Source organism: Solenopsis invicta, chromosome 3 (genome assembly GCF_016802725.1).
Source record: "Solenopsis invicta isolate M01_SB chromosome 3, UNIL_Sinv_3.0, whole genome shotgun sequence".
Taxonomy (NCBI): Eukaryota; Metazoa; Arthropoda; class Insecta; order Hymenoptera; family Formicidae; genus Solenopsis; species Solenopsis invicta.
Window position 1 is genome coordinate 29,410,052 of NC_052666.1, and position 12,060 is coordinate 29,422,111.

Genomic DNA, 12,060 nt, shown 5'->3' on the forward strand with positions numbered 1-12,060 from the left:
TATCAAACTAAATTTCTGAATAAATTAGACAGGTATTCGTTTAACGAAGGAAAAATCATTGTTTGTAAAAATTACCATTACTCTTTATGACTCATGATACTGTTTAAATCAGTAGATAACATTTACACAACAGCTCTAAAGACTTTGCCTTATTTTACGAGGCAATCAGAACAAATATCGCAGATTTAAAACAAATTTTTTTTCCCTGTCAGGAAACGCCGTTTCACATTTTGCACTTCGCACCGCTGCGCCCCACGACAATGTTCAATCAAATTTTTCGTCGTGCGTTGCCTCTGCTGCGAAAAAGGTCAAATTTTCGATATTCGTGCACCGCGCCATACCGTCCAATCTAAAACATCAGTATGATCCTCCGGCAGCAGCACGGTGCAGCAGTTGATTTACAATCGGCCGCGGGAATTCGCTTGATAATCAAACGAGAGTTTCGGATTGGATTTGTACGGCGCGTTGCACTGTCTCTCTATATTCGGGCCGCGCCGCGCCGCGCCGCGCCGCATGAAGCGTGTGCGCGCGCGCGCGGGCGAGCGCGGGCGAGCGCGGGCGGCATCGGCCATGTGAAGGAAAATCAATTAGCCGGGCAAACTGATTCGACTGCGTCTGTTTACTCGTGCGAGTACGCCAGTGTGTTTCGCGTCGTAGCACGGGCGCTTCCGCGCATATATGTATACACGCACTCGTACGTGCATACGCACGTGTACCGAGCCGCTACGCACACAACGTGCCGATGCAACGAAGGCTTTTGTGCGCCGCTGATGCACCGCGGAGCTCTCGTATTACGCGCTGCTGCAGCCACACGCATGTGTCTTGATGTGCACACAACGTTGGCGTTCCAGCCACCTACGATCGCGCACTGTACAAATGCGCACACGCGCATTGCGTATTCACATTACATACAATCGTACATAGAATTTAAGAGAGATGACGTGCGTTATAGCGCGCGGATGCTTAATGCGCCACAGCGTATTGTTGCGTAAGCGTATTAGCCTCGTTCAAAGAATTCGACTAGTCGGCGTTTCTGTCTGCGTGCGACTGTCGATGGGCGCTATCAGTCGGCTAATGATTTCACCTAATTTTAGATTAATTCCTTTATCGATGAAATTTAAAAGAGAAGAAAGTATATATTCAATCATTAAGATATTCTTTTCTTAAACGCTTTAGAGAGAGATGTCCTGAATTATAGATAGTTTTCAGTCTCCTTTGTGTTTTTTCCAAGAGAACGAAATTCTTTTTCTTTTTTTCTTTATAAACGTATAAAACGTTAAGAGGGTTTTTTGTGCTTGGCGATTTAAATCCTTCAAATCCCATTCGGCGTTCAAATATATATATATATATATATATATATATATATGTGTGTGTGTGTGTTGTTTATTCAGTATTAAGACTTTACTCTTGTTTTTCTCAACTTAAATTGTACAATTTCTTTACAATAACATTTTTATATATTCAAAATACTGCGTAATATTGTACTAAGACGAATATTTCAAACGGTATTATTAAATATTTTATAAACACTCGCAACGTGTCCCAAAATAATGTTTGAAAAAAAAAATAGAAAAATGTCCATACATTGATTTCTGTCCTTAGAGAAACGTAATTCGAGGTGTTTCAGTTCGTGTCATTTGGTTATCTGCGGTTAGGAAATATTAAAGTTAAACTATATCTTATTGATGGTAATAATCATATTCAGATGTCAAGCGGATCTTCCCAAATCGTCGAGATGTATTAATGAAAGCGTCAAGCAAATAACATCGAATCACACGATATCTTGTCTAAGACGTCAAACGGATGGCGAGATAATATCGTCAATGAGCATTTGACAATCGCGCAAGTGCAATTGATATTCATCGAAACGAGAGACACATTTTTTTCACATAATTCTTCAAGCTCGAGCTGAAAATACCTTGGTAACCAGGCCCGAGTTGAGAGATACCGTTAAATCCGGTCTAAAATCAACCGAAAAATGAGTTCTATCAAATTCTTTTTTTTTTTACGATTGTTTGTCTCGATGAATATTTGACAGCCGGGCGTAAAAGCGCAGCGGCGTGGCACCAACGGCATTCACCCCCGGCCGGAAGATGACAAATGACTGAAAAATCATGTCAAATGCACACCGAGTGGCAGGGTATATCTGCGATCGAAGCTCGATGATATATCGTGCGTGCACACGTCGATTCCAAGTTAGCGCCACGGACGCGTTGGGACGTGTGACACGTTAATAAAGTACGTCGCTTCGGAAGAGTGATGTATTCATATTAGTCTCGGTGCCCGTATAATGACATAATCATTGTCATCAAGAAGCGCGCGAGTGCAGAATTGGCCGACGCTTTAATAAGGACGATATTGAATTACCTAGTTCTGCGCGAATCCTAAAATGACTCATTTAATTTGCGACGGCGTCGCGACGCCGGTATGCCCCGATTCTGTCAATCTTTCGGCTTCGCTTTAAATATAATATAAATGTATACGTATGTATATATCATGTACGTATATAGATACGTACGTATAGGTGAGAGAAAGAGAGAGAGAAAGAGAGAAAGATAAAGAGAGAGGAAGGGAGAGAAAGAAAGAGAGACGGGCAATTTCGCGCGACCGTCCGTCTCGCGCACGCGTGCGTGTCCTGCGGCGATCGGCAAAAATAAAATATGCAGACGAGATAAATATTAAGTGCCGTTGACAGGTAAATCGCGTAACACGTTCGATTTCCATTTGGATGAAAATACTTCTCGGCTACGGTCATTAGCCGCGCATTGAAATTTATTAGTCTACGTGAGGCCCCCTAGAACCGCGCCGCGCCGCGCGTGACAGCCCTTGTCGAACATAGATCTGCGCTAACAAAATGTACATTTCCGTGATACGATAATCCGATGTTGATTTCACTTGTACTGTCCTATCACGAACATTGTCTCGATGCGAAACTGCTGTCGCAGATAGTCGATATTGCATCGGATTATTTATTTTGCACTTATTTTTCTTTTTTTTTTTTTCTTATAAAACATATTACGGAAAGGGAGCACTGGAGTTTTAGAACGGAACGAGATCAAGTTTCAGAACGAACGCGTTTTTATTAACATTTACGTCACGAAAATAGAAAATAACTGATAGTTAACTATAGATTCATTTTAAAAGATACGTCATGTTAGTATTGAATCCCCACTGTGCTCGAAGTCAGCGTAAAAACGCCACACGTCTTTCCCGCACACTGAAACATGATAAATCTTTGTTCAGTCATTAAAACATATTTCAATTATATTTGCAAATTGATGCAAAACCTCATTTTTTTCGTTTTTCTCAATTTCGTTTAGATTCTCATCTCGTGTGCTGCCATTTCTACGTGAAGGAAAAGATATTTAACTGGATAAAATTGGTTATCTAGATAAAATTCGTTTAGTACTATAAGAAAATCTTGATTCCGATGAGAAATGGCATTTTTTTTCGTTTTGCAGAGTCGTATATTCGAAGACGCATCCATTGTGTGCAATTCTTGGTCACCGAGGCATAATGTGAGTACCTAATTACGTTTTTTTTTCCTTTTTTTTTTCATTTCTTCCTCTGTGCACGTAATTAGGGATTGATTCCATTGATTTGACTTTACACCGCGTGTTGTTGGGTCAACCGTCATTACTACGTGATGTAATTTATGAGAAAAATCAGCTATTTTATTAACCCTCTAAATAAACTTATTTAGAAGGTTGTTAATAAAGCGCCGAGACGGATTAATTACATCTTTACGGAACGACGTCGCCATGACATCATTTTAATAGAACAACCCGATTATTTGAGACGTCTTCAGACGAGACAATGTAGTTATACATCACGTGTCGCTTCTCTAATTATTAAATTCACATAATATGCACGACAATTTTCTTGCATTGTAATTGTATAAGAAAATGTAAAAAATGAAAAAGTTTATCAAATCCATCAAATATACATATATATACATACAACACAAATATTACATAATTGATTTAATTTATCATTATATTAATTTTCTGTTTTGCAAGCTGTATATTTAAAAAAAAAATAATGTTGAAAATTAAATAAATGTTTTTTTGTAGTATAATACTTTTAAACATATATTCTGTTTCATTACTCTCTAAATTTTTTGGAGTAGAATTTTATCTAAAAGAGTGGAATTCCACTCTAAAAGTATGAAAATCCTGCCATTCTTTATCAAAACTGGCAGGATTTTCACACTTTTAGAGTGGAATTCTACTCCAAAGATTTTACAGAGTATACTACGCTTGTTTAGATTCTTCATTAAATAAATTCGATAAAGAAAGCATATTATCGTAAACGAGAAATATAAAAAATCCGAAAAAAACTTGCTGCCACATAATTATAACTCTTTTTATAGAATTTAAAGACTCTCTTTGTTAGTAAAGATTTGATTAGATCTCACTCTCCCGGAATTATAAGTGGAGAAAAGCAAATAGATGCTAAAAGGAAGAAAGAAGAAGCAATGATAAAGGAATAAAAGGAGAACCGGATAGAGAGAGAGAGAGAAACAGAGAGCAAGAGGGGAAGAGAAAGAGATTATGAGACTGTTGCTGTATACGAAATGCCCCCATAATATTTATGCTTTACGGAGCCACGTAGTTACGGTGGCCGGGCTCGCATAAACTCGCTAACTCGTGGTTACGATTATGGCCAGTAGTAAATTGATTATTTAGATATACGATGAGGCGATGCAGGATAGTCGAGTGCCGTAAAAAGAGCTATGTGTCACTTATGCTCGCCACGGAAGCAACAGATACCCGCGAGCGACGCGCTACGACAAGAGTCGCCCGTAGACCCGGCGCTTTTTCGTTGCTCTTCCGTACCACGTTCTTGTCTCTTTGGAGATGGCCGCACGAAATTATTCGTACATCAATGTATTATATTTTTCGTGTAGTAATAAAGTAAAGGTAACGATTTACGTTCGCGTAGAGAAAATATTACCGATAAAGATGGTGCGCTGGCATGGACGCGCGTTACATGCACATGTAATAATAATAATAATAATAATAATAATGGATAGTGCCCCAAAACACAATGCGCGACGATAATGCGATGGAACCGCAACGGAATGACCGAACGCAGCGGAAATGGAAATCGATAATGCAGATTTAACAACAATAATACCAGGGACGAGATACAGCGCGGCAAGTCGCGCCGTCGTCGCCGGCGCGCTTCGGCGTCACGGACATAAAAAGACGTTAATATGATAGTATTAGCGACAATAGCAACGCTTAATATTAATGTCGTTAAGGGAGCGGAACGTAACAGCGCTATTATAAATCGATGATACCCGCTCCGGCGCGGCGGCGACGGCGACGGCGACGGCGGCGGCGGCGGCGGCGGCGGCGGCGGCGGTGGCGGCGGGGTCGAGTCGCGTCTGCGCTACGAATGAAACTGAATTTGATGGACCCACAGCGCGAGAAGCCCACGAATAATGTTCTTTACTCTAGACAGTAGGTACTCCGCCATGCAAGTGATAATTTGAACAGTCTCCCCGTTTTCGTGTCAGACGTCAGATTTTCTGCAAGAATTTACTTATTCATGCGTCAGACTACTCCGTGATGTAGGTTATCGGACGGAAATAACGTAATTGTCCCAATTTGCGATATCCGATAGCCGACGGGTCCGTGGCGCGCTCTCTCCGCACTCCGCATTCGGACCCGAGTTGGTAACCGCGAAGCTCTGATCGCTAATCAATTTCGTATACGGACGATACGTAATTGAACCGCACGCCGCCGCCGCGTGACGAGATTTTATTTTATTTTTTCATCCGCGCTCTCTTCTCTCTCTCTCTCTCCTGCAACGCTTCGCGCTCCCCCTTAGTATTGATGCCGATGTGCTATTCGTATCTTATTGACGCAATGAATGCGCTACTTGGCGACATTTATCGATCGAATCTCGCGGACGGCTCCCTGACTAACCGCCTGGCTCAGACACGACTGAGCTTTAATTGCTAATTGATTTTGTGCACACGTTCGAAGGTTTACGTGCCATATTGATGTGTCCGGGGCACGTCTAATTTTGCATTCGTCTGCTTCCCGAACCAAGTGGATTAAGGGAAATTGGGAATTTTCTGGGAATATCATTTTCCAAGAAACACACCGCGTGTGTCTTTTGATAGCCAAACGATTATATGCGCGTCTCAATACGAATGAATTATGCGCAGAACGCGCATCGCGATATAATCGGCTTATTTTGCTAACGCTTTTACACCTTAAGGACATATGCTCGGATTACGACCTGGAATTTCACAATGTGACAATCTTACATTCTCTTTATACTAATTAACGTAATGTGAAAATTAATAAGGCGAAATTTCCAAGGACTCGCTAACGAGATCGGTGATCCGTACGCATCGAAACGTTATAGATATTCCTTGAATACGATCAACCTACTGACTCGAGTATCATAATTCTCGGGACAACGTGGAAACCGCGCGCAGAAAGAAATTAATAAATAACTTTTGTTCCGTGCTTGCCCTCTTTCGTCGGATCGTCTTTCTAAATCCTAATCCCAAGCTACGGGGATACCTGATCCTGCGCAATCCTACGCAATAGACTTGGTTACGTCTTGTTATCAGTTACGTTGCTGGCCACTTAATCAGACCCGCCGTCGCTTCTCGGATAAATTACGTGGAGGGTTTGCAGGGTCTGATAATTCAATTGTAATTGCCTAATCCTCATAATACCTTACTTCCAGAAGACGTATCTCGACCACTGGGGTCGGCCGCATCGAAAAATGACTCTATTAACCGCGACGACGTACAGTATCGCGCGAAGGGGAAGAAACTTTGCTAAACAACAGAAGGAAGTGTTAACTACGTGGCTAACAAGAGCAATCTGTATCTCCGGTGGCACCATTAAGCATCGTTCACAACATACGAACGTTTATACTGATTCAACTATGTGCATGACTTACTTTTTAATCACATTAATTGTACGTGCAAAAAAAAGAAAAAAAATACAGCGAAAAGAAAGTTTTAGTTATTTCTATGATCGTTATTCAGCTCTCGATCACATTAATCAAGAGGCGCGGTCGCAACTCGGCTTGTTTTCTCTTTTTGGAATCTACACTGCAATAATATTTTATTGTTTCGTTAATTGATAATCTCTAATAAAAAGACTCTCAGCACTTTAACTAAATTCGATTAATTTTAACGACGGAATGTGAATACAAAGTTAATTGATTCGTTGCAATACAAGTTGAAAAAAAAGGGTAATAATGTGAGAGACACTTTAGAACCTTCTTCCCACCTCTCGTAACTTTGACTATTACAATTTTGTATGTGCGCAAGTGTACGTGTGCACGTATGAAGATCGAATGACTACTATTTAAGTGTTACGTTGAAAGAGGGTCCGGGGTCCGTCGCGCCTCGCCCCTTAGCCATGATTTATTACCCTGCTAATCCTTCGATTAAGCAGCACGTCCGCGTGAAAAACATCGTAATTGTAGACACAACTTCCTACGGGAAGTGATCATGTCTCACGCGCACACACTTCCGCGTAAAAGTGATCGTTTCGAACGCATTTTTATACACTCAAATAGCGAAGCGCTTTACGAAATTTATTTGTAAACTTGGTGCTTTTCCTCATTCTTTCACAAATCAACTCAAACTTTCAGCAATTTTCAATGATATCTATCATTGTTTACGACTCAATATGAAAAATTACAAAATGAAAAAATTTTTAATAAATTAAGTGAAATATGTTTAAACAAAAATAATTATTTAAAAATTCTCTCATTAAAGAATTTTTCTTTTTTTGTTTTGTGTACAAGGTTCGTCAATAATTGATGTACGTCTATGTGACAAAAAAGACATTCTATATTTTTTATTTCGTGTATCTCTCTTCTTTAGTTAACACATGTCGATTGTCAATTCTGGCGGAATGCAGCTACGCATTTCGTTACGAAAAATACGAGGAATGACAAGACGACGAGAGGGAAATTTCGGAATTAAAAAGAGTGACGGCAGTTCAGCAACCTAGAGACAGCCGTAGGTACGCCGTACTCGACGAAGACACGAGGAGTTCATAAATAATCGAAGCGCTGGAACACGCCAGTGGTTTCCGCATGAAACATTGATCGGGCAATGCGGACATTACAGGTCGTAATGAAATAAGTGGGCAGTGAATCACTTTTAGCTTTACCCGCCTCGACCAAGCTAACGATATTTTGATAACTCTTCCGGATTAATCTGGACAGGGGCAGGCTCGGCGGAAAATAAAGAGTTGTTGATGAGACTAATCAAACTTTTAAAGATACTGTTATTTCGTACAACACTAAGACATTAAATAGTAAAATATATTATATGTGTCAACGTTAATCATAATTTTGAATTATAGGTACATGAGAATATTTTTCTGAGAAAGTTATAATATGTCAGAAGACTTAAAAAAATTCGTCTATTCGTTTATTTATTTTTTTGTGAATATATTTCAATTAAAACTTTGTTTATCAACTGTCATCATATCACATTCACATTCTATCGCTAATCAATTATTAGACAATTCACATTACGTATCGTTCTACTAAAATCCATTATTTTATCATAAAAAAATTTAACCAAACACGTAGATATCGCGAATTTAATTTTTTCTTAAATATTTCAATATTTTTATCACTGAGAAACATGTTTAAAATCTTGCCTCGACTCTCTGCGTATTAAGTAACAATTTTTACGTTTATAATAAATTATGTTACAATCCAGTAAACTTACTCAATTTGTTCACATTTGCAAATAGTTCATTCGCGCAGCAATGATATCAAATAACAAGCAGCTCATCCTCACATAAATAGAAACCCAATAATTATTACTTAATAGAGGAAAAACTCATCCAACAACAAAAATAGTTTAAACTATGTTATTGATTCTCTTTACAAGCAAAAATCATTGAGACAGATAATTTATAGTAATATACATTGATACCACTTATACCAAGTTAATCGGCGGCATTTTAAATTAGCAAAGGCGCAAATTTTATTTAAACGCAGGTTTAGAAAATATCTTCATGCTGAAATGGCTTCAAAGGCATGCTACAAGTTACATGCGACTTATAACTGCGATATTCTTTGAGCGTAGATCGAACCTAGTAACATGTCGCAAGTGACAGATGTAGTTGATGCGGAATGTCCCATATAATATCGATCTCACCACGGTGTACAGGCAAGTCTAAGTGATATGAGGCTATGAATGCAACGTATAGCTTTCATTAAGATACCCTCCTAAAAGAGTTGCTTTAATCAATAACAAAGAGAGTATAGATGGAAACAAATTGACTGCAACCGTAAAGTCGATGTACACGGTAATCGATATCAAGTTACATAAATTTTAATTAAATTGCATCAATACGAATTTACATCGGCAGTTTATAACGCTCTATCGGTGGAAATAATAATATTGTTACAAGTAAACAGAATTTGTATGTTTTTCTCAAAAAAAAAAAGAAAAAACAAAGACCGCGATAAAAGAAAGAAAATGAAATGGGGGGGATGAGTTGGAAAACGTTAATGTCTAAAAAATTAATATAAAATACGCGATTATACGCATTCGCGAAATTCTTCCTACATCGGCAGGTTGTAGAAAGAGAATTTTGGCCCAACCCTCCTCGCACATAACGCGCCATGAAATGAAATCACACCCACCCCCCTTGTTACTCCGTTCTGCGCTGCTCATAAATTTCGCCGTAGCGTAGTTTAAGCTATTTTCGTTACCATTAAATGTTGACTTCGCCGAGGGGGACCGGATCTCCAAACATGCGAAAGGGAATCGGGATGATCCTCGCCCCCGGCTCGTCCAGTTTCGCCACCGCTGCGCGATACTGACGGATATATTCTGTCCACCGTCCCGAGGGGGACTCGGTCAAGTATCCATCCTTCGGATCGATTCCAGTGTAACGGATGAATTTGATTACCGAACATCATAGGGCATGTGTACACGCGCTAATACAATGACGTTACCGGGCTCGGGGGGATCGTAATCTAATGCCATTAATCCGTGCAAATATCACCGTTTTTCCAATTATATTATACATATCTGTTGTTTATCGTACAAAACAATTCCGTACGTGCAAACACAATCTATATTTTTTATGTCCCGTGTTAATTATGGACATTGTTTTTACAAATGATTTCGTAGAAAAAAAAAAAAATTTCTTATTATCATTTTCCTGTCATACGCGGAATAATTCCGTAACAGATGGCCAAACTCTCTCTCTCGAGAGAGAGAGAGAGGCGTATTCTATTCATCTTAAGACTTAGAAGAGTTATATAAACGTGGATTCGAAAACGATCCCTTACAGAGTTAGAGATACTTTTTCCTTGCGGCAACATGTTCGTAGTTCACACGACGAGTAGATGTTTTGACGAAACTTGTAACCTTTTACGAGGCTGCGTTCGCAAGTTATCATGCGCCGTTCGGATAAACTCGCGGAAAAGCAATTTAACGTTCCAATGTAAAGTTTACGTATAACGCAATAGCGTGGTGTACATCTTCGATATTTCTATGGGATTTTCTTATCACGCTTCAAACAATTTTTCAAAAATTTTAAATACACGCGTTGGTTGAGTTATCGTTCCAGATTGCAATTAAAAATCTAGTAAAATTAGTAACAAGATACTTTTTAACAATAAATATCTATTTACAACGCCATTTATAATATATCACATGTTTACATAAATGAAATTAATTAGTATTAATAAGCATTAAGAGTATTAGTAGGTAGAAAGTCCTGAAAAAACGGTGGGATTCAGTATTTTTGAGCAATAGAAACTTTTTGTGTAAACCTAAAAAAACTTGCAAAACGCGAACATCTCGGTTAACAAAACTATTTTTGGGATATCGATCGCACAGCCATATTGGCGTCCGGTATACAAACTCCCTGTTGCCCAGACAACGTGAAACGAATTAAATTCAATAAGAATTTATATAATAAATAATAGACTGTAAATAATAACGTACTATTATTTACATTGTAATTGTACAACTATGATGTTTAATCCGTCTCTTTAAACGTAATTTAAAATGAAAATATGTAAATAAGTGTCCAATCAATAATAGAAAAAAATATACACGTATATGTATATACGTATACAAATATAGAAATGAATTTGGCGTATGAAAATTGAGAGAGAAAAAGATCCTCTAATTTAGCATTGAAATACTTGTTTAATTAACAATCTCAATCTCTATTTACGAGCCGACAGTATTGTTGATAATATTAAACAATGATTTTTGAGTACTAACTACAAAACTCGCGCAATATTTAATATTCAATAATTAAAATTGTTCAAAAATTGATGCATTATCAAGTATGCGTATCAATACACGTTATAATATAAAAGACACTTCGCGCGTCTGTTTGAGCGTCAAAATGTTATTTAATGCTTTAATTATTGATATATTATGCACTTTATGTTACAGGGTGATTTATTCGGTGGCTTAAACAGCGGTTTGCAAGATGGCTTACTTTCAAGAGCGGAGGCTTTGGCAGCAGATTTGGGGAAGCACAACGCCGGGACGCCGATGCCGTTGAAGCACGATCCCGTGTCTGTGTATCATCACGGAGCACACATGCCTACCCCCCATCCAAATAACCGGCCACATCATCAGGTACAATCACACCTCCTTGTGAGTCTGCATTTTTGATATATTATTCTATCATACGTTATTACATTCTACAATGACGCTACAGAGCGAAAACGCATTGTCTTATGCAATGGTATGTCAATAGACTCTACACAAAGACATATTTTATAAATCGATAAAGCTCTCATTGGCGGAGAGAAATTTTCATTTTCATTTTTTTTCCTTTTTTTACAAAAAATTAGAAAACTGCGATTATTAATCGTGCAACTTAAGCTGTTTAAATATTATGTGAAATATGCATAACGCAACTATATTTAACTACGGTATTCAATGATTTATGTATTTTCCATTTCTATTCTTATACCTTGTATTAGATATACGGTAATTGTAACCGAGAGATTTAATGATATTATTGATAATAAAAAAAAGAACAGTATTATTCGTGCATGATAATTACCGTG

At 38.4% G+C, this 12,060-nt stretch overlaps 1 protein-coding gene across 1 annotated transcript in view; it reads left to right on the forward strand.

The window, feature by feature from the left end:
* LOC105199432 (inhibitory POU protein) overlaps window positions 1–12,060 on the forward strand; it is a 51,485-nt gene that overhangs the window by 25,348 nt on the left and 14,077 nt on the right. Inside the window, 2 exon segments of the mRNA XM_026133869.2 lie at window positions 3,462–3,518; window positions 11,435–11,623. Coding sequence (XP_025989654.2) covers window positions 3,462–3,518; window positions 11,435–11,623 — 246 coding nt within the window.